Source organism: Hyperolius riggenbachi, chromosome 3 (assembly GCF_040937935.1).
Source record: "Hyperolius riggenbachi isolate aHypRig1 chromosome 3, aHypRig1.pri, whole genome shotgun sequence".
In the NCBI taxonomy this organism is placed as follows: domain Eukaryota; kingdom Metazoa; phylum Chordata; class Amphibia; order Anura; family Hyperoliidae; genus Hyperolius; species Hyperolius riggenbachi.
This window is the reverse complement of record NC_090648.1, coordinates 407,780,293-407,804,743: the sequence shown is the minus strand read 5'-3', so window position 1 is coordinate 407,804,743 and position 24,451 is coordinate 407,780,293. Positions and strand designations below refer to the sequence as shown.

General features: G+C 45.5%; 1 protein-coding gene across 1 annotated transcript in view; it reads right to left on the bottom strand.

The window, feature by feature from the left end:
* The window catches only part of TGFBI (transforming growth factor beta induced), a 198,124-nt gene that overhangs the window by 71,037 nt on the left and 102,636 nt on the right, over positions 1 to 24,451 (bottom strand). The window contains exons 8-9 of the mRNA XM_068277429.1: positions 21,637 to 21,849; positions 7,695 to 7,832 (exon numbers count right to left, since the gene is read on the bottom strand). Of these exons, the coding sequence (XP_068133530.1) occupies positions 7,695 to 7,832; positions 21,637 to 21,849 (351 nt within the window). The remainder of the gene's footprint in view (positions 1 to 7,694; positions 7,833 to 21,636; positions 21,850 to 24,451) is intronic.

The window sequence follows — 24,451 nt, the reverse complement described above, 5'->3', positions numbered from 1 at the left end:
TTTGGTTTCCTGAATGTACTAGTACATCATGTTTTGGAAATTAGTTGTACATTATATTAAGATCTGAATGAATCAGCTTGTTCCGGTTATGTGGCACAGTAATTGCAACAACAACAACATTTGTAAAGCACTTCTCTCTAATAGGACTCAAAGCGCCTAAGCATGTCTCATACCAGTAATTAGTTAAATTGTAAATTGTGCTACAGAGGAATAATGTGCATGTCCAAAATGCTAGGCTAAAAAGGTAGCCTTTCAGTCTGGATTTGAACACCACCAGGGATGAGGCTGTCTTTACTGAGTGTTCTTTATGAAAGATGCAATCCGACGTCTGCCATACAAAGTAATCCATATGTTCTGATGGGCTGTGATTGTTAGCACAGAAGTGGTGAATGAGATTCTTCTGTATTTTGAACCAGTTTCACCACATAAATGTTTAATGGTGCATAAATCTGAGACAAGGTCTGCATCAGTTTAAAGCGGGTTAAACTCGAGATAAAAAGTGCCCTCAAATTGAAACTTACTTACTCTCACACAGAGATTAACTTTCTGGACACCACATTATACATCAGGGGTAACAACATACAAACCTCTGTATATCGCAAACCTACAGACTGTCCCACATACCTAAGATATGACAGTTTTCATCCCAAGCACATTAAGAACTCTATAATTTACAGCCAAGCTATAAGGTACAACCGGATTTGTTCTGACAGGATGGACAGAGACAAGCACCTGGATCACCTTAAGAACACTTTCATTAAACAAGGTTACAGTCCTCCCATGGCTGAGGCCCAAATCAGGAAAGCCAGCAACATCCCCAGGACTGAACTCCTGAAATATAAGCAAAACCAGAAAGAGGAACGTGTCCCTTTGGTTGTCACCTATAACCCACACCTGGAAATCTTAAGGAGGATTGCTAAGGAACTTCATCCCATTTTACACAAGGATCACAGACTGAGAACGATATTCCCTAAACCTCCACTCTTGTCATATCGGCAACCACACAATCTAAAACAGATGATTGTCAGGAGCTCTTTGAATAGGCCTCAACAAAACGGAACATCACCCTGCCGACAAAAAATATGTGGGACCTGCAGACACATTTACTCCACTGACAGGGTAACGATGCCAGGTTCACAACAGGAGTACAGAGTACAAGGTACATTTTCCTGTGGGTCCACCAATCTGGTATATCTGATCATGTGTACTAAATGCCCCAATGTTATGTACGTGGGAGAAACTGGACAAAAACTGCGCAAACGTATGAATGGACACAGGCACACTATTAATGATACCAAATCTGGACTCCCAGTTGCTACACACTTTCGCTCCAACGGACACAGCATGGATGATCTTCGTGTCACTGCCCTGAAGGGCGGCTTCAAAACGTCAAATGACCGATTAATAGCAGAAACAAAATTTATAAATTGGTTCAAAGCTGTGCAGAAGGGTTTGAATAAGGACAACAACTTTCTATATTGGTATGAGATTGATGATATATGAACTGTCTCAGCCACTCTAGCTGAACTTGTGAACTAAGAATTTACGATACCTCTGGGTCAATCCTAATACCAGGTCTGTGAGCAATAGCGTAAACAAGGATCCTTATCTTACCCCATTTAGATGGTCTGTTTGTATTAAGGCATCTTAATGACGTATTTATGCTTGAAAAAAATATCTGTTTTCCCTTTTGATGTTGCATGTATATAAGCTGTCTGTACCACCAGCTTGCAAACTAACAGGATGTAAACCTGACGAAGGCTGCAAGGCCGAAAGCTTGTTTATTCTTATTCATTTGTAGTTAGCCAATAAATGGTATCATCCTGATTTAAAACTTCTTGCTTAAAAAATATGTCATCTGTTTTACAGGCTACATAAATCATTATTTCAGCCTGACTTGTAGCTGTTCCATTATCACTACTGATTAAGACCTGAACCATGGAAGAGATGCTATGCATTCTGGGAAGTTTTTTTTATCAATCCCTGCTGTCTGAGAGTTTTCGAAGATAACAGCTGTGTTCTCGGTGAGTTTTAATTTATGATCTGCAGGAGGCTCTGGCATCCATCAGAACGTTTGTCTATACAGTTTGATTGCTACTGCTATATGTTTTTTTTTTTCAAAAATTCTAATTCACATGGAAAATTCTACAGAGCCCCATCATTTGTTTTATCAAAACCACATATACCCTCCACTCCGAACTGTTTCAGTTAGGCAGATGTCCTGATACCATTCGCTGTATGTATTGCCTATAACATGGAGCTGGATTAAAAGAACCACTGAGAGCTGAACAGAAATGGTTCTGTGTTTCTGTTATTCTGTTATTCTGCTAACCTGGTGCTTCAGAATATTTTTAAGGCAGTGCCACACTGACAGGTAAAACTTGATTTACTGATCACATTTTTTTATTTATTATTATTATTATTATTATTATTATTATTATTGATTGATTTAAATTCTAATGGGGACTGTAACGATTGGTGTCAGCACACAGAGAGTATCTGATTATTGATGATCTGCAGTATCACCAACAATACAGATGTATACCTGATTATGGATGATCTGCAGAATCACCAATAATACAAGTAAGACTAACCTCTGGACACCTAATGAGTGTAAGTACTTGGAGCAACTGTAGGCTATCTCCCGTGGAGCGGGAGACACAGATACTGCTGCAGCCGGTGACCACCTGAGGAGCAGGTGGCCTCTGGCTGTGCAGGGACTATCTCCTTAGTAGGAGATAGAGATAATCTTGCAGCCAGTGATTCCCTGATGGACTGGAAATCAGACTGTACTGCAGCCAAGTATTCCCAGATGGATTGGGAATCAGACAGTACTGTAGCTAGTGGACTCCTATGGGGTAGAGGCCCCTGGCTGAACTGCAGGAAGGACTCTCTGAGGATCAGGAGGTCCCTGCAGCTAACTGACACCTGGTGCATTAGTGTCACGAGTAATACAGACAGACTGATCACTCAAGAGATGAGTGACAGTCAGAAGGGTCAGACAAGCCAGGTCGGCAACACACGAGCAGATAAGGTACAGAGACAGAAGGCTGATTTGCTAACCGGGTACAGGCAAGGTTGGCAACTGGTAGACAGATAGGCGGAGGTACCGAATCAGAAAGCTAGAGAGAGGTCAACAGAGCCAGAGGTCATAACAGATATCAACCGCACAATCCTAGTCTAAGGTGTGAGGTCCTTGGTCTCGACACCCGGGAACTAGTCTAAAGAATCACACAGTATCCTATACTAGGGTGTGAGGTCCTTGGTCTCAACACCCGGGAACTGGTCTAAAGTATAACACAGTAATGACACAGTAATCCTATGCTTGGGTGTGAGGTCCTTGGTCTCAACACCCTGGAACTGGTCTAAAGTATAACACAGTAATGACAAAGTAAACATCAAGAGTGGAATCTGGCTAAGTGTGAATTCCCAGTTCCAACTGGTTCTAACACACTGTAGGATCTGACTGAGGTCTGAGTGCTCACACGTAAGTATTCGCAACGCCAGACAACCTGCAACTGAATAGCAAGTCCTATAAGTACCCAGAGCTCTCACCAGCCCCGCCCCAGCCACTCAGCCAATCCGGAGCACATCCGGAGTCAGCTGACCGGCCTGATCAGCTGACTCCCCTTCTACTGACATAAAGGTCCTGTAGCCTGGCCCGCGCGCGCGTAGCTCTCCACCTGTGTGCACTAGAAGGACCAGGCAAACCAGCAGCATGTAGCCACGCGGCAGAGGCCGCCAGCTGGAATGCGAGGATAGCCGCTCTGCCGCTTGTCCACGCGTCGGCATCTCCGCTATTCATTACAGGGACAACCCAGGACAACAATAACCCCATTAAAGGAGCATTAAAAAGAACTCAATAAGGTATCTGACTTCCTTAACTGTTGCAGTTTATATTTGGTAAATGAGGTTAAAACTTACTAGGTCAGAACGGTGCTAGAGTATAGTAGAGTATTTTCTGTATGTTATGACTAGCAATGGCAAATGCACAAGCCCAGTCTCAAACAGGTGTATTCCCCTATGAACCCCTATACAAATGCATGTGGCTTTAATTTCTAGTTTCAAAAGTTTTATTGTGAAAACCACTATAAGCGCTTTCGATTTTAAAAGCTCTTGCTAATGTGATGCTATGGGTATGTTCTCACTTGAACGATGTGATTTTGTAATAATCTCCCATAGCATTGCATTAGCAACTAGCAAGAGCTTTTTAAATCAGTAGCGCTTAAAAAGCTCTTGCAGTGTGAACCAGCCCTTAGGCTAGCCATGTCTTCACAGTTTTCACTCATTTGTTTATCTAAATATTTAGAAACAGCTGGGGAAAAGTGTGAGCACACCAGAGGAGAGGATAGAATGCAGTCCCAAAAAAACTCTAAAAAAATGACACTATAATAAACAAACAAATTCAATTAATTAATTAATTAATATTAATATTAATTCATATTGGCTAGGTGGTAGACCAAAGTTGCTTAGATTATCTTATTACTTATTTTATGGAATTATTGGTCATTATATAAACTAGGTTTTGGAAAACATCAATCCTTGTTATACTGTTAGTATCTACAGTAGTTCTATTATGTTTCTGTAATATTGTTTATCTTTGAACATTCTAAATTTTTTAACTCATATGATTTATGATTAGATGCCCTTCCAGCACTTTTGAAAGGATTTTAAAGCATTTTAATGGAACATAACAACTTTTCTGCCAGTGACAAAGTAAAGCAGTCTGAAAATGTTGAATATATGGTACCTCAGAGGCATACAGCTAGGATATATCATTCCTTTACTTCAAATGTCAGATAAAGGTGTTTTGACAAGTATTTACTTGTGTAAGCTCAGAACCATAAAAACTAATATGTGTGTTATGCTGTCCTTCACCCAAAAAAATGCAGTTCGAACTTTATTCCTTGCCTGGTCTCATTTATCATATATATATGTGTGTGTTTGTATTTATTGCGACTTGCTAAGTGTCCTAAGAAGTTAAAAGTTTGTGGTATGGCATGTACGGCATCTTTTTATCCATGCTTTTTTATAGCGTGAATTATAATTGACTTGTTGCTCTAGGGTTGCAAATCTCACCAATTAGGCACCAAATTATAAATTCCCTATTAGTTAATTTGTTTATTTATCTTTATTACTGCATTTTCCATTTCTTTGCTACCTTAGGATAAGCAGACTTTTGACAAATATACAGTAAGTATCAGTACACAGCTATAGGGTGTAGGTAGTGCCGTCAGCCTGAGCTACTTCTAGAAAATCCAATAATCCAAGAAATACACAACATGTTATTGTCAAAGCCCTTTCTTAGGGCCTCATCTGAGAAAGGGCTCCACCCAAAACAGTTTGTATATTTCCTGACTAGTACCAATACAACAGTTTGCTAAACCTGTTGTGTGCCATCTTCTTCTTGTTGGACTTTTTAGTTAGTTTAAAAGGGGGTAGTGTCCCTCTAGGCACTGGTAGACTGGGACAGTAAATTAAGCAGAGTTGGGTTTTTGCATATTGTCACATCTATTTCTAGGGTCCATGCTCCTTCCCACAATGTTGTCTCCTATTATTTATAGTTCCTTTCATTGTAGTAAACTCTACAGCTGCTGGTTCCTGTGCCCAGACTGTGCTTTTGGTGCCCCTGTAGCCATAGCTCACTTGTTCTAGTAGTAATTAGCAGAAAATATAAGAACAAAGAAGTGTAGCTGTGCTCCCCCTGCACAGACCTTGCATGGGGCAAAGTAAAGTAAGTGCTAAGCTTTTTGTACTCAAAAATTCATACACAGGGCATCCTGGAGCACAAGTGGTTATAAAAATCACTGGAGATGATAAAAATGGAGGGAATTAGTCTCAAGAATAGACCACAGTGTTTTTGTTTTAAGCTAGTTCACCACAACAAGGTTCCCTCTTTTGAACTGGTTCATACTCCAACTCCAGCCAGTCAGCACAAAAGTGGACACTTCATACATCTGAATCTGAATTCAGGTTCCAAATAAAGGGAAACATGCATACATCAACCAACTTTGCAGGGAGCAACACACTTAGACCATTTAATGTAAGGAGTTGTAATATGAATGTGGATGGGTGAGTTATATTTTAAAGCTAGGTCACAATGGTTAGATTCTGGACCAATTCAAAGGAAGGACCTTCGTAGTGGTGTATTGGCTTGAGGCAAAAATGTGGCAGTTCTTTTGTAGACTCATGCCATTCCTTTTTTTTTTATCACTAGTGTTTTCTTGTTATTACAGGTTGTTTTGTATGCATCAGTGCAAAGGGCTCACATATTCTCCCAACACATCTTTGTAAACAGCAGAGGGATGTGCCAGAATGATATGGCTCTGTATCTCCTTACCAGACTGGTGAGTTGTCACGACCAGGAGCGATAAGCAGCACACAATTGCTAGGGTGACCAGAAGTGGTTTACAAAGTATTATAAAGGAGACCAGGAGCTGGGGCATGTCATGAGAGGTATGAGTGGCATGCTTTTGAAGGGGGAGCTGGAAATACATAATAGGAATGGGCACAGTAGCAGACAGCACAAAGTAAAGAGGAACCAGGAGCTGGGATCAAAGTATGGAGGGAATAGCAAAGAAAATGGAACACCATATGGGGTAGAGTACAATACGTAGAGGTAGGATCAGAAAGAAGGTAGCACACTATGGGGTGTTAACTAGGATTGAGAGACTTAGTATGGGAGGGGTACTAGACTGGTGAACACAGTAGGGAAGAGGAGCATAGTATGAAAGGGTAAGCAAGGTCACTGGCCCATTCCACACACTTTACTTGCCTTGGCTAATGTACCTTCTCTTGTCTGTTGGATAACAAGGAAGCACAGTGTGAATATGGGAGTAGATCTGAAGTAGTTAGGAAGTAGATTGTGTGATTAGGGCCCTGAGGTGACCAGTTTAAACAAAACTGTTTAACAATAAACTTTTTGGAGAAAACTATTTGTTTTGTTTCCTGATGAAGCAAAAATGGCTATATATAAATATATTCTCATCAGTGCATATTACGTGTGTAAGTTTGGATGGACAGAGTAGGGTGGACAGACATATTATATGGGGAGGAAGGGGGGACTGGATGTGGTGGAGGGAGGAAATTGGGATGAAGAAAAATGTATGATGTGAATTGGGCATAGAGGGAATAAGGATGGGAGTTATAAAATGAGTGAAGTGAAGGGGAAAAGTAGGGCTTGATCAGTGCACCTGTGGCCCAAGGTTTGTGGGAAATATACAGGATAACTTGGATTTACATGATTAATTTAATATACAGGATTTACATGGGTCAAAAGGGGGGGGGGGTCAGAGTTTTTGTTTTTTTTTGCCAAAAGGGTTTATGTTAGTACAATGGTTCTGTTATTCTAGAAGTTAAAGGTACTACCAGTAATTTTGAAAGCTGAGGCTAATTTAAGTCAGCAATACGGTTGGAAACTGACCCTATAGTGTTACCTGCAGGCTGCGAACTTGTGGTTGGGCAAGCGGAGGGGAGACATATCATGCCTGGGGAGGTCCAATCCAAATTTTTCTATGGGCCCCCATGATTTGTAGCATGCAAATGTATATGGAATTTCAGTATCTATCATTGGATGTTCTCACCACATTTTTTTTTTAATAAGTGAAAAATTCTTCATTGTCATCTTGACTTTACTCTTACTGATACAACTTAATGGTGTAATGTACAAGGCATGTAGCAACAAAAAGACTAACCTTTGAATGCCGTGTTCTGTGGAGCAATCACTGTGACTCGCTCATTCAAAGAGAGGTGTGAGGTTAATCCAGCTTGCGTGAACAGGTCAATAGCCGTAGAAACAACAGAATCTTTTCCCAGTTCAGATAATGTTTTAGCTGTAAAATAAATTTAGCAAAAACATGAATAAATGAGCAAGCAGCACAGTGTCTAAGTAATTAGCAGAAATGATTTGCAACTTGTGAGCCATGGTGTGATTTTCATTTTTCACCAAGAACACCATCTGTATAGACTAATAGATGTACAGAGGCGCCAACAGGATAAAAATTACTAAAATGTTTAAAACATTTGGGGGGCGGCGGTGGACCAGCCACTCAAAAATGGACTTGATGCTGTCACTTGAGAAACAAACAATTTATTCACATACTCCACGAACAATATCGCAACGCGTTTCACGGGCACAATCCCGCTGAGGTGCCAAGCGTATATTGGACCTGCACGTGTGTAATACTCCCATTGTTGAATGCCTGATGAAGCGGGATTGTGCCCGTGAAACGCGTTGCGATATTGTTCGTGGAGTATGTGAATAAATTGTTTGTTTCTCAAGTGACAGCATCAAGTCCATTTTTGAGTGGCTGGTCCACCGCTGCCACCCGAATGTTTTAAACATTTTAGTAATTTTTATCCTGTTGGCGCCTCCGTACATCTATTAGTCAAGATTGCCACCCTTGGTGGAAGGGTGATAAACCCTCTTTTCCTTCTTCAGAGAGCGACATCTTAATCCTGAGTGGGGACAGGTCTAATCTCCCCACCTGCCTATACAATGGTTACCTGAGCGGTAACCCATGTTTGTGAGTATATTACTTACTAATCATTATCCCCCTTTGATCCAATACATACTACACTATATTGGGCTCTCGGTTTCTCTCTTTACCATCTGTATAGAGTTGGGCCGAACGGTTCGCCTGCGAACGGTTCCATGCGAACTTCAGTGGTTCGCGTTCGCGTCCCGCAGGCGAACCTTTGCGGAAGTTCGGTTCGCCCCATAATGCACATGGAGGGTCAACTTTGACCCTCTACATCACAGTCAGCAGGCCCAGTGTAGCCAATTAGGCTACACTAGCCCCTGGAGCCCCACCCCCCCCCCTTATATAAGGCAGGCAGCGGCGGCCATTACGGTCACTCGTGTGCTGCCTGCGTTAGTGAGAGTAGGGCGAGCTGCTGCAGACTGTCTCTCAGGGAAAGATTAGTTAGGCTTAACTTGTTCCTGTCTGGCTGCATACCTGTTCTGTGAACCCACCACTGCATACCTGTGCTGTGAACCCACCACTGCATACCTGTGCTGTGAACCCACCACTGCATACCTGTTCAGTGAACCTGCCATTGCATACCTGTTCTGTTCAGTGGACCCGCCACTGTATACCTGTTCATTGAACCCACCACTGCATACCTGTGCTGTGAACCCACCACTGCATACCTGTTCTGTGAACCCACCACTGCATACCTGTGCTGTGAACCCACCACTGCATACCTGTTCAGTGAACCTGCCACTGCATACCTGTTCTGTTCAGTGGACCCGCCACTGTATACCTGTTCATTGAACCCACCACTGCATACCTGTGCTGTGAACCCACCACTGCATACCTGTTCTGTGAACCCACCACTGCATACCTGTTGTGTTCAGTGAACCTGCCACTGCATACCTGTTCTGTGAACCCGCCACTGTATACCTGTTCTGTGTAGTGAACCCGCCACTGTATACCTGTTCTGTTCAGTGGACCCGCCACTGTATACCTGTTCAGTGAACCCGCCACTGCATACCTGTTCTGTTCAGTGGACCCGCCACTGTATACCTGTTCAGTGAACCCGCCACTGCATACCTGTTGTGTTCAGTGAACCTTCCACTGCATACCTGTTCTGTGAACCCGCCACTGTATACCTGTTCTGTTTAGTGAACCCACCACTGCATACCTGTTCTGTTCAGTGGACCCGCCACTGTATACCTCTTCAGTGAACCCGCCACTGCATACCTGTTCTGTTCAGTGGACCCGCCACTGTATACCTGTTCAGTGAACCCGCCACTGCATACCTGTTGTGTTCAGTGAACCTGCCACTGCATACCTGTTCTGTGAACCCGCCACTGCATACCTGTGCTGTGAACCCACCACTGCATACCTGTTCAGTGAACCTGCCATTGCATACCTGTTCTGTTCAGTGGACCCGCCACTGTATACCTGTTCTGTTTAGTGAACCCGCCACTGTATACCTGTTCAGTGAACCCGCCACTGCATACCTGTTGTGTTCAGTGAACCTGCCACTGCATACCTGTTGTGTTCAGTGAACCTGCCACTGCATACCTGTTCTGTGAACCCGCCACTGTATACCTGTTCTGTTCAGTGAACCCACCGCATCAGTGCGCATACCTGTGCAGTTAAGTGAACCCACCTACCTACGTGAGTGCACGCAATGTGATATACCACTCCGTGCATACCCGATATGGACAAAACAGGTAGAGGAAGAGGTAGTGCCAGAGCCAGAGGAAGGCCACCCGGCAGGTCTGCGCGAGGTCGTGTAAATGTAATTTCGTGTGGACCTGGCCCACAGTACAGTGCTCGGAAGAAGGCACGTCCCATCACCTCCCAAGATTGTCAGGACGTGGTTGAGTATTTAGCGACACAGAACACCTCATCTTGCTCAGCCACCAGCGCTACTACTAGCACCACTTTCGCTGCATTTGACACTTCGCAAGAATTATTTAGTGTTGAAATCACTGATGCACAGCCATTGTTGTTACAGCCAGATGAATTTTCACCAGCTCATATATTTGAGTTACCCGGCAACACTATGGATGTAACGTGTAAGGAGGATGAAGGACCTACTGATGGTGCATGTTTGGATTTGTCTGAGGCAAGCGAAGCTGGGCAGGATGATTACGATGATGACGATGATAGGGATCCTCTGTATGTTCCCAATAGAGGAGATGAAGAGGGGGACAGTTCAGAGGGGGAGTCAGAGAGTAGTAGGAGGAGAGAAGTTGCTGAAAGAAGCTGGGGCAGCTCTTCGTCAGAAACAGCTGGTGGCAGAGTCCGGCACCATGTATCGCCACCTATGTACAGCCAGCCAACTTGCCCTTCAGCATCAGCTGCTGAGGTCCCCATAGTGCCCACATCCCAGGGTGGCTCAGCGGTGTGGAAATTTTTTAATGTGTGTGCCTCAGATCGGACCAAAGCCATCTGTTCGCTCTGCCAACAAAAATTGAGCCGTGGAAAGGCCAACACTCACGTAGGGACAAGTGCCTTACGAAGGCACCTGGAGAAAAGGCACAAACAGCAATGGGATGGCCACCTGAGCAAAAGCAGCAGCAGCACACAAAAGCAAAGCCACCCTCCTTCTCCTCTTCCTCCTCCATCAGGTGCATTATCTGCTTCTGCCACTTTCTCCCTTCCACCTTCACAGGCACCCTCCTCCACTCCGCCTCTGCCCTTGAGCGGTTCCTGCTCCTCTGCCCACAGCAGCAGTCAGGTGTCCGTGAAGGAAATGTTTGAGCGGAAGAAGCCAATTTCGGCCAGTCACCCCCTTGCCCGGCGTCTGACAGCTGGCGTGGCTGAACTGTTAGCTCGGCAGCTGTTACCATACCGGCTGGTGGACTCTGAGGCCTTCCGTAAATTTGTGGCCATCGGAACACCGCAGTGGAAGATGCCAGGCCGCACTTATTTTTCGAAAAAGGCCATACCCCAACTGCACCGTGAAGTTGAGAGGCAAGTGGTGTCATCTCTTGCGAAGAGCGTTGGGTCAAGGGTACACCTGACCACGGATGCCTGGTCTGCCAAGCACGGGCAGGGCCGCTACATTACCTACACAGCCCATTGGGTGAACCTGGTGGTGAACGATGGCAAGCAGGGCGCAGCGGACCAAATTGTGACACCTCCACGGCTTGCAGGCAGGCCTCCTGCCACCTCCTCTCCTCCTGCTACATGCTCTTCGCTGTCCTCCTCCTCCTTGGCTGAGTGGCAGTTCTCCTCTCCAGCTACACAGCCCCAGCTCCGCAGGGCCTATGCTGCATGCCAGGTAAGACGGTGTCACGCCATCTTAGACATGTCTTGTCTCAAAGTGGAGAGTCACACTGGAGCAGCTCTCCTGGCTGCTCTTAAGAAACAGGTGGATGAGTGGCTGACCCCGCACCACCTGGAGATAGGCAACGTGGTGTGCGACAACGGCAGCAATCTGCTTGCCGCTTTGCATATGGGGAAGCTGACACACATACCCTGCATGGCACATGTCATGAATCTAGTGGTTCAAAGATTTGTGGCAAAGTACCCTGGCTTAGCGAATGTCCTGAAGCAGGCCAGGAAGTTCTGTGGGCATTTGAGGCGGTCTTACACAGCCATGGCACGCTTTGCGGAAATTCAGCGCAAAAACAACATGCCGGTGAGACGCCTCATTTGCGATAGCCCGACTCGCTGGAACTCGACCCTGCTCATGTTCTCCCGCCTGCTAGAACAGAAGAAAGCCGTGACCCACTACCTCTACAACTACAGTAGAATGAAACAGTCTGGGAAGATGGGGATGTTCTGGCCCGACAACTGGACACTGATGGAAAATGCATGCAGGCTCATGCGGCCGTTTGAGGAGGTGACCAACCTGGTGAGCCGCAGTGAGGGCACCATCAGCAACTTAATTCCCTACGCTTACTTCTTGGAGCGTGCTGTGCGTAGAGTGGCGGATGAAGCTGTGAATGAGCGTGACCAGGAACCGTTACGGCAGGAACAGGCATGGGACCAATTTTCATCAGACCCAGCTGTTTCCTCAACACCTGCGGCAGCACAGAGGGGGGAGGAGGAGGAAGAAGAGAAGTCGTGTGCAGAAGACGAGTCAGACTCAGAGGATGATGAGCAAGGTGTTTCTTTGGGGGAGGAGGAGGAGGAGGAGGGGACAGCGGCAGGAGAACAACCTCAGCAGGCATCGCAAGGGGCTTGTGCTGCTCAACCTTCCCGTGGTATTGTTCGCGGCTGGGGGGAGGAGGTTGACTTACCTGACGTCACTGAGGAAGAGCAAGAGGAGATGGAGGGTACTGGATCCGACTTTGTGCAGATGTCGTCTTTTATGCTGTCCTGCCTGTTGAGGGACCCCCGTATAAAAAACCTCAAGGGGAATGACCTGTACTGGGTGGCCACACTACTAGACCCTCGGTACAGGCACAAAGTGGCGGACCTGTTACCAACTCACCGGAAGGTGGAAAGGATGCAGCACATGCAGAACCAGCTGTCAACTATGCTTTACAATTCCTTTAAGGGTGATGTGACGGCACAACGCCAGCAAGGTACCACTGCCACTAATCCTCCTCCCGTGTCCACGCAGTCAAAGACAGGACGCTCCAGCGATCTCATGGTGATGTCGGACATGCAGACGTTCTTTAGTCCAACGCCTCGCCGTAGCCCTTCCGGATCCACCCTCCACCAACGCCTGGAACGGCAGGTAGTCGACTACCTGGCCTTAAGTGTGGATGTAGACACTGCTGTGAACAGCGGTGAGGAACCCTTGAACTACTGGGTGCGCAGGCTTGACCTGTGGCCAGAGCTGTCCCAATTTGCCATCCAACTTCTCTCCTGCCCTGCCGCAAGCGTCCTGTCAGAAAGGACCTTCAGCGCAGCTGGAGGCATTGTCACAGAGAAGAGAAGTCGCCTAAGTCACAAAAGTGTTAAGTACCTCACCTTTATCAAAATGAATGAGGCATGGATCCCGGAGGGCTGCTGCCCGCCCCAAGACTAAGTCAGTCCCCGCACACACAGCATCTTTGCCTGCACGCCGTGTGACTGGCTGCCTGGCCTGCCCCAAGAAGACTAAGTCGCTCCCAGTCCCTCCACACAGCATGTCTGCCTGCAGGCCGCTTGACTACCTTCTCCGCCACCACCAACAGGGTCCGGGACTCCAGGCGGATTGCTGAATTTTTTAGGCCGCTGCTAGCAGCGGCCGCTGTAATAATTTTTCTGGTGCGTGTACATGACTGCCTAATTTTTCTGGCAGCACTGCGGGCAGCTGCAACAACAAAAGAAAAGGCATGTACATGTGCCCATTCCCCTTCGTGATCATTACCTTGCCGTGGTGAATCACAATGAAGCAATGACCGGCTCCTAGATGAGTGTCTCGGGGGGCACACCCACGATAATAAGGTCGTTGCCTCATTGTGGTCAGACCAAATTTGATCAGCTGGACAGTCACTGTTCTGTCATTCAGCTACATCAGCCAGGCGACCATATGGGCTGTAAAGCCACCAAAACCTGCACTCTCGCCATGGTGCGCACCAGTGCAGCACGGCCGTCACTACACAAACAGCTGTTTGCGGTGCGTTACACGGTGAGTTTGGTGTGTCAGTGTGAAGCAGTACCTTAATTACACTACCTGATTGATGTATACACATGCAAGATGTTTGAAAGCACTTTAGGCCTGTCATTTAGCATTCAATGTGATTTCTGCCCTTAAAACGCTGCTTTGCGTCAAGTCCAGATTTTTCCCCGGGACTTTTGGCATGTATCCCACTCTGCCATGCCCCCCTCCAGGTGTTAGACCCCTTGAAACTTCTTTTCCATCACTTTTGTGGCCAGCATAATTATTTTTTTTTTTCAAAGTTCGCATCCCCATTGAAGTCTATTGCGGTTCGCGAACTTTAACGCAAACCGAACCTTCCGCGGAAGTTCGCGAACCAGGTTCGCGAACCTAAAATCGGAGGTTCGGCCCAACTCTACATCTGTATAGAATTCAGTTTTTGTTTGTTTTAGAATTTTGTTATGTGCATATTTGGGAAGAAGACTGAATAATTTGACCTGCATTCACAAACAATATGGACCCGGAAATATGAAAGAAACAAAAGAAACATATAAGTAGCTAATAGGTAATTTGGGAGATATTCATACAAATTTATATTCTGATATTGTCTGTTTTTTATTTTTTTGGTTCTTTAAAATTAAATAAAATTAGTTGGTTTTGTTTTTAAATGTTTTTGTAAAAATGTTTTCGGTATGTCTTATAAAGGTTAGCAGTATACAAACTGTAGGCATCAAAAATTTTCATGGGAGAATACAGCTGTTTGATGGTATGCACAGGGCTGGTTCAAGTAACAATTGGGCCCTAGGGCAAAATTAGCTCGGGGACCCCCCAACAGACACCCCTGACCAAAAAGCGTCATTATAGGCCTTTTGTTGCAGCCAAATCTCCCTCCTGGGCCCCTGAGCTGGCTGCTGACCCTCCCCCCAATCACCTCCCAACTTAACAGACTCTGCAGAGTTCCTGGGGAGCAACAGTTAAGATGGGGGAGGGACAAGCTCTGGGGCCCTGGGGCAATTGCCCATTTTTTCCTATGGTAGCTCCGGCCCTGGGTATGCGCATACTTCTGAACCAACTATTCTTATGATTATTTAGTATTTATATACCGCCAACATCTTCTGCAGCACTGTACGACGTATATTGTCTTGTCACTTAACTGTCCCACAGAAAAGCTCACAATATAATCCCTATCAAGGTCATATGTCTATTGTAGTGTACAGCCAATTAAAGGGGAAGCCAATTAACTTATCTGTATGTTTTTGGGATGCAGGTAGAAACCAGAGTGCCCAGAGAAAACCCACACAGACATAGGGAGAACATACAAACTCCTTGCAGATTTTGCTTTGCCTGGTATTCAAACCAGGGACCCAGCACTACAAACCAGCATTGCAATGCTGCCACCATAAACTTTTGTTGGAAAATGTATGTATGATGTTTCTTCTACCAAAATGTCTATCTGGCTATAGGTGCTAGAGTTAAGCCTGATACACAATTTCAATTGTGATTGGCCAATCACTGACCAATTTTACCACCTCCACGTAGTATGAGGGTTTAACTACACAATCTGCTCATAGTATTCAATATCTGTTGGCCCTCATAAACTAGTATACAATTTATTTAACAATGCTTTTTGAATAAGTTGGCCAGATGTAGTACAGGAAAGATCAAATGTAATCCTCCACTTGAAATACCTGTTGGGGCCTCAATAAATCTTCCACACAGTGCCTGACAATTTTATATTAGATAATCAAAATATATAATACAAATGTAAAAAAAAAATGTTCCTGGACTCACCACTTGAGGTGTTTACCTGAATTTTTGTTTCCTAAACGTGCATTTGGCTTAAAATAATAATAATCATCATCAATAAAAATAATAATATGGCATGCTTTATGCTTTGTTTAGATATGGAAATCTTTTTCCAGTGCTAAGAAACACTGAGACTCTTGAGTAGATTTTGTAGGGATCACAGCAGAGTTCTGAAATTTGTATTCATTTATTTTTAAGTAAGTATACAATTCACAAGTTGTGCCCCTTTCCTTGTTTTTTACCCACTAAGGTGTCATATACTCATAGAAATCCTTGTTTCTTCCTCATTTTAGCTCCACCAGGTGCTGGAGCATTATTCAGCTCCTTATCCAATCTGACATTGATTTGCATATAACTAGTACATACTGATTGATGGGTCTTGTTAGGGGATCTATGATACTCTTGACATTTAAATCATACTGACCACATCAAAAGTTGGGCCTGATACACTAGCTAGCAGTCAGGGGAGTCACTAGCCCTATTTTAGGGGGGCCTGTGCCCCCATGTCCTGGGGTGCCCCAATCTATCTCTGGAGGTACCCCGTCAGCCCCGCTGTCGCCCCCTGCAGGGGCAAATCCAGGATTTTCAAGGGGGGGGGTTCCTGATAGGTCTCTTTTGGCAAGCCGCACACTACCGCGCATGCGTTTGCCCACAAAATCCACATGATGCACAGCATTTCTCCACAAAATACACACAATGCGCAGTGTTTCCCTACAAAATACACATGATACAGTAGCGTTTCGCCAAAATATATATAATGTGGCAGTGATTAAGTAGCCAGATAACCCCCCTTTATTATGGATAACGAAATTACCCCACCCCTCTTTAGTATAGGTGACCAGATGACCCCCATTTATCACACAGGTAGCCAGATGAGCCCCCCCCCCAGTTAGGATAAGTAACCATATGATCCCCATTTATAGTATATAGCCAGATAACTCCCCGTTCAGTACATTCCCCCTTGTATTTCGCCAGATCCCCCTTGTATATATGGCCACTTTGGCCAGTGTATATAGTCAGATCCCCTGTATATATAGCCAGAGATCCCCCCCCTGTATATACCCATATACCCACTGTATGCAGCCAGATGCCTCCCCCTGCATATAGCCAGTGTATATAGCCAGATCCCCCTGCATATAGCCAGTGTATATAGCCAGTTCCCCCTGCATACAGCCAGTGTATATATATAATCGTAATGTGGGCAGCAGCCATCAGAAAATAATCGTAATGTGGGCAGCAGCCAGCAGTCATCAGAAAATAATCGTAAAGTGGGCAGCAGTCACCAGAAAATCACAATGTGGGCAGCAGGCACCAGAAAATCGCAATGTGTGGGCAGCAGTGACCAGAAAATCGTAATGTAGGCAGCAGACACCTGAAAATCGCAATGTGGGCAGCAGACACCTGAAAATCGCAATGTGGGCAGCAGTCATCAGAAAATCGCAATGTGGGCAGCAGTGACCAGAAAATCGTAATGTGGGCAGCAGACACCTGAAAATCGCAATGTGGGCAGCAGACACCTGAAAATCGCAATGTGGGCAGCAGTCACCTGAAAATCGTAATGTGGGCAGCAGACACCTGAAAATCGCAATGTGGGCAGCAGTGACCAGAAAATCGTACAGTGGGCAGCAGTGACCAGAAAATCGTAATGTGGGCAGCAGTCACATGAAAATCGTAATGTGGGCAGCAGACACCTGAAAATCGCAATGTGGGCAGCAGTGACCAGAAAATCGTAATGTGGGCAGCAGTCACATGAAAATCGTAATGTGGGCAGCAGTCACCAGAAAATCCTAATGTGGGCAGCAGGCACCTGAAAATCGTAATGTGGGCAGCAGTCACATGAAAATCGTAATGTGGGCAGCAGACACCTGAAAATCGCAATGTGGGCAGCAGACACCTGAAAATCGCAATGTGGGCAGCAGTCACCTGAAAATCGTAATGTGGGCAGCAGACACCTGAAAATCGCAATGTGGGCAGCAGTGACCAGAAAATCGTACAGTGGGCAGCAGTGACCAGAAAATCGTAATGTGGGCAGCAGTCACATGAAAATCGTAATGTGGGCAGCAGACACCTGAAAATCGCAATGTGGGCAGCAGTGACCAGAAAATCGTAATGTGGGCAGCAGTCACATGAAAATCGTAATGTGGGCAGCAGTCACCAGAAAATCCTAATGTGGGCAGCAGGCACCTGAAAATCGTAATGTGGGCAGCAGTCACATGAAAATCGTAATGTGGGCAGCAGACACCTGAAAACCGTAATGTGGGCAGCAGACACCTGAAAATCGCAATGTGGGCAGCAGACACCTGAAAATCATAATGTGGGCAGCAGACAACTAAAAATCGCAATGTGGGCAGCAGTGACCAGAAAATCATAATGTGGGCAGCAGACACCTGAAAATCGTAATGTGGGCAGCAGACACCTGAAAATCGCAATGTGGGCAGCAGAGACCAGAAAATCGTAATGTGGGCAGCAGAAACTAGAAAAAAATGCACCTGTGAAAAAAAAAACAAATCACTTACCTGACAGAAGTCTTCTCCTCTCCCGGCATCTGGCACCAGCTCCCCGATGATCCTCCTGCAGCACATCTCCCGCGCTGACAGGCAGAGTGCAGGGCTACGGCAAGATGGCTCCCGAAGCCCTGTACTGGAGACACAGTCTCCAGAGCAGGGCTTCGGCAGCCATCTTGCCGTAGCCCTGATCTGCCTCCGGGAGACTGCGCTGCGGGGAAGAAGCAGCATATCTGGCTGGGGGGTCCCTCAATAGGGAGGGTGACAGCGCTCCCCCCCCCACACGGCTAGCGGGCCCCGGGCCCCCCTACTGCGCACACACATGAGCAAGCGGCAGCTGCACTATTACATTCAGTGGCTGCCGCTGCTCAGATTCCGGAGGCACTTCCGGTCTAGGTGCAAGGGGGTGGTTCCAGACACCCGGAACAACCCCTTCAGTGCGCTAGTGCCCTGGCTGCCCGCTGCCAGACAGCCAGCAGGGTCAGACCTTGATCAGTGGGTGACCACTAGTGCGGGTGCTAGGACCTAGCGGACACCGCACTGATATGCGGAAGTGACATCACTTCCGCATATACTGTGTGGTGCGCCCAGTGCTCGCTCTAACTGTTCGGGTCGCCCACTGATCGAGGTCTGATGCTGCTGCTGGCTGTTTGGTGAGGGGGGCGCTTGCCACTCACTACCTAACTGGGGGTCCCTGTCACTACATAACCTAGGGGGCGCCTGTCACTCACTACCTAACTGGGGGTCCCTGTCACTCCCTAACCTAGGCGGGTGCCTGTCACTCACTACCTAACCTGGGGGTCCCTGTCACTGACTACCTAACCTGGGGGTCCCTGTCACTCACTACCTAACTTGGAGGTCCCTGTCACTCACTATCTAACCTTTGGGGTGCCTGTCAATCACTACCTAACCTGGGGGTCCCTGTCACTCACTACCTTACCTGGGGGTCCCTGTCACTCACTACCTAAACTGGGAGGCTCCTGTCTCTACCTAAACTGGGGGGCTCCTGTCTCTACCTAAACTGGGGGGCTCCTGTCACCACCTGAACTGCGGGGCACCTGTCACTACATACACTGGGGGGCTCCTGTCACTAAATGAGCTGGGGGGCTCCTGTCACTACCTAAACTGGGGGGCTCCTGTCACTACCTAAACTGGGGGGCTACTGGCACTACCTTAACTAGGGGGCACCTGTCACTACCTAAATTATCCAGGCCAGCCAGCCCAGCATCACCACCAGCCAACCAGCCCAGAATCACCGTCAAAAAGGCCACAGTATCACCACCAGTAAGGCCAGCATTTACTTCAACCAGCCAAGCACAGCCCAGCATTACCGCCAGCCAGGTCACAGCATCACCGCCAGCCAACCCAGCCACTGCATCGGCCACAGCATCACCACCAGCCAACCCGGCCACAGCATCACTGCCAGGCCTTTCAGCCCACACATCATCCCCAATCCAGCCAAAAACAGTATTGCCAGGCAAAGTAGCCAGTAGAGGAGAATTCAGAAGCCAGGTGAGAGGTGTCTACCATATTAAGGGGGCATTCTGCCTATCTATGATTATTATGGCTCTGTACGTATTAACAAGCTGACACATCATTGCATTCCAGCGGTTTAGCTTCTAAGGGTACAATGGTTAATTTGCATATATTCAGCAGTGGTGCCTGGGAGACATCTCAAGCTCACTCCAACCTGAATTATCGCAAATTCTTTCTGTTTTAGGAAAGCAAACTTTTGTTTTTCTTAACATCTTAGTAAGGGGGCTTTTAGGACCATTGTAGTCCCTTACACACTCCAATGAGTTCTGGGTCACCATGAGCTTGCTGGTTAGTCTGTGCCTATCTATGTGAAATGCTTTCTATTTATGTGCCTCATGATTGCTGAATTTGTCTTGTTGGGGGCCTCATGATTGCTGTTTTTTTCTTGTTGGGGGCCTCATGATTTTTTGGGGGCCTCATGATTGCTAAATGTGTCTTGTTGGGGGCCTCATGATTGCTGAATTTGTCTTGTTGGGGGTCACATGATTGCTAACTGCGAGACTATGGGAAAAGCTAAATCACCATCATATGAGACAATAACATTAAACCTACTTTTTTAGCTTTTTAAAACAGAAAATAAAACCGGGAGGCTCTAAAAAAAATGAATACATTTTTTTCAGGAGTAGGATGGATGAAATTGTTTTTCCATAATGTTCATGTATGAGTTAAAATATTTGTACAGTATTTAGTTTAAATTGCTGTTGCCACTTTGTGATAGATAAGTAACTTTTTGGTTGCAGTTTGGGCACTCGGCCTCCAAAAGGTTCACCACAACTGTCCTAATCTAATGTCCCACCATTGCTAAGTTCATGTAAATTTGTCTCCACCTGTGACCACACCCACATTCTGGTTCATGGCCACGCCCATTTTTGGCTAAGCGCGCCACACAACGTAACCCTCATATTTTTCGGCGCGCTAGCTGCAGTGTGCAGATTTCTGCTGCCTACAGTATGTACAGTATAATCTGTTCTCTAGTGCCTGCACTTTGTGCTGATCTACCTCCAGTGTGTACTCTGCCTTTACTGATTGTAAACCAGCTGTATTGTATGCTGAGTGATCCCTGCTACTTTCAGTATATACAGTATTAGCTGTAAAGCCTAGTACACACATACAATATTGATTAGCCAATTTTAGCTCTGTTCATCAAATTCATTGTCTGTTGGCCCACTTACTGCATTGGGGTGGTAAAATTGGTTAGTGATTGACCAATCAAAATTGTATGTGCGTATACATCTTTGATCTATGCCTATACTGATTGTAAATTATCTAAATAAAGGACAGGGGCTCCACCCAATATTTCGATGGGCAGGCCCGTTATCTGTAGCTTACACTGCTGCTAAGTTCATGTACATTTGGCCCCACCCATGACCACGCCCACTCACTGCATGGGCACGCCCATTTTTGCCACACACCCCCACCTAGTGCCCACAGGTGCCCCCGATCTCCAAGGACCCTAGGAACACCCCTGCTAGCAGTAATATTGCCGTGCAGAGAGAGTGCACAGCAATGTTACCGCTAGTTAGTGCATTAGGCCTGTTATGTCTTTTTAACATGATTACAGACTATTCAATATATGTTATGAAGCCTTTGATGACGTGACTAATATAAGTTGCTAAACATGCATCAGGCCAAAATGCACTTCAAAGCTTTTTCTGTGATCGGTTTATATATTTTAATGCTACACATTGATGTTATTATGGACATTCTATTAAAAGTTATATTTTAATGATACTTTTGCTCCTTTGTTCTTTCTTTTATTCCCCCATATAAACTGAAAACATTTTTGATGTACCTGAATCTGGAATCAGCAGTTCATCAATGTAGTGGACAACTCCGTTAGTAGCCAAGACATCTTTTTTTGAAATGATCGCTTTTCCGTTGAGTGTGAGTTGATCACCAAGACAGCCAACTTCTACCGATGTTCCCTCTACTGTTTCAATAGAAGATCCAGCAATGATGGCTTCTGAGCACTGGGCATTGTTCAGGAGGTGGTGGTTCAACAGATCTGTAACATATGTACACATCATCTTGGAGAATGAAACTACAGATCTGTAAACATATGTATACTTGATCTTGAAGAATGAAACTATGTACCAATGTTTATTTTTACAAGGAACATAGCCCTGCATTATATTGTAGTTTTTATTCATTTAAGCAAATGTTTAAAGTAGAAACTCCATTCAGTCAAACCTTTCTAAGCAAACAATGATTGAACCTCCATAACCCTTTCAAAAAGATACACAGATAACAAAATAACAACAAAATATGTTCTTCTAGGTACTGTGGTAAAGTTCAGCATCGTTGTCAGAAATCTATTCCTTTACTTTCAATGAGGTAGAATAATATTAAAAGTAGAACTAAAATCTATAAAAAGCAATCGTGCATAACACTGCTGCTCCAGGTGGGACAGTACAGCATGGTGGACAATAGCCACGGCATCCTCCATAGACCTATTTGCTCTATAGGCAAATTGGTATTGATCAAAACATGGGAGGAATAAATGTCATGATATAGTTCATCATGAGCTTCTCAAAGCACTTCACAATCACAGAGGTCAGTGCAACTGGCCTGTAGTCATTAACCGCTTAAGGACCACGGTTTTAAACCCCCCTAGTGACCAGGCCTTTTTTCACTAAATAGGCCACTGCAGCTTTAAGGCCTAGTTGCAGGGTTGCACAACTCAGCGCACAAGTGATTCCCCCAGCCCCCCCCCCCACCTCCCCCTTTTTCTCCCCACCAACAGAGCTCTCTGTTGGTGGGGTCATATCGCCCCCAGGTGTGTTTATTTACTTTTTGTAAAACGTTTTCTTTTATTAAATTTTGCTATTGTTTTATTATTTTAATTCCCCTCCCTCCACCCGTCTGCTTATCACAGCAATTGGCTTCAGCCTATCACAGAGGATGGCTCCTGTGTCCCCCAGGGGGACAGCCATGTCACAAGGCTGACCCCAGTACAGCGCTGCCTTAGATCGCAGCTCTGTACATAGGTATTAGACGGCGGTTTCATTGCCTAACAGTCGTCGAGCGGCAATCACCACTGGGAAACTGAAGGCAGAGTGGAGCTCAGTCATCAGAGTGGAGATGCACGCCCATTAGCGCGTGCGCTCTCCTGAAAAGCCCATTCCTAGCCATTCACGCCAATCGGCGTGGAGCGGTCCCAGGGCTGCTGCTCTGCTCACGCCAATTGGCGTGGAGCAGTTGGCAAAAGGTTAAGATTAGTGATGGCGTGTTTTTTGGCCAGAAGCTCTATAACTGAAGTCTTTAGACAGGATGGTACAATTGATTGAAACAGAAACTGTTTAAATATCGTAGTGAAGACCCCAGCTAGTTGATCTGCACATTTTTTCAAAGCACCTCCTGAGATACTGTTGGCTCCAGTTGCCTTCCGTGGGTTAATGGCCCGCAACTTTTGCCTCACCCCATTCTCCCCAATAGAAAGAGGTAAGGTTATTGATGTCTGATTGGGGCATACCTGTCCCAGGTAAGTCTACTTCATACTGAGAAAACTAGTAATTCAGCTCCTCTATCAGTGATAAATACCCACCCACCTCTCCAGAACTATTCCTATAATTGGTCATGTGCTGGATACCCATCCACACTTTCCTCCCCAAACAAAGTTGGCAGGAGCTCTACTTTATTCCTGCCTCCCAACTATCATGATTTCAGTAGTGCAGTATTAGATTTTTGATCTTCCCTATTGGCCCATATGAATTAAATGTGTTAATGTGTGTGCATAATTAAAGATCTGCCAACAATTATTCTTTAGACCAAACATCATTTTTGCTTACAATGCTTGCTAGTTATTCTGCTTTGATGTGTTACTCCTTTTAACAATTTAACAAGCATGTATCTATCAATCCAAAGCTGTGGAGGTGGGTAATCTTTATCACCAACTAATATTTAATTATGCATTAGCTAAAGGAGACAAGAAACTGGAAGGTATATACATGTTTTTTTTCTCATTTGTCATTACTGCCAGGCCCATCAGATGTTGTGGATTCTCTAATTAGCATTAGCTAAACCACAACTGACAACTGATGTGCACAAATATCTATGTTTTCCTATAGTTCCGTTTACGGCCATGCCTTATAACAAAGATTTTTTTTTATATATATAACTCACTGCTGCAGAACAACAGATCAGTTAAAATGTGTCAGTTTTCAGAGTATAGTGTAAACCACCACTTAGTGAACGGCTGCTAATTGAGTGTGCTGGATCCCAGCAATTTTTTTCATTATCTCTCTATTTCATTATTAGTGATAGTCCAAACATCAAATTTTCGGTTTGCAAACTTGAATGCGAATTTCCGCAAAAGTTCCCGAACAGGCAAATCTGGTGAACTGCCATAGACTTCAATGGGAGGGCGAATTTTAAAATCTATAAGGACTGTTTTTTGCCCACAAAAGTGATGGAAAAGTTGTTTCAAGGGGCCTAACACCTGGGCCGTGGCATGCCAGAGGGGGATCCATGGCAAAAAAAAACTTTGAGAAAAAATTGCGGCCTGGTGTCTTCCACTGCGGTGTATGGCTTTGCTTTTGTGTGCCGCTTTTCCTCAGGTGGTCATCCCATTGCAGTTTGTGCTTTGTAATCATGTGCCTTCGTAAGGT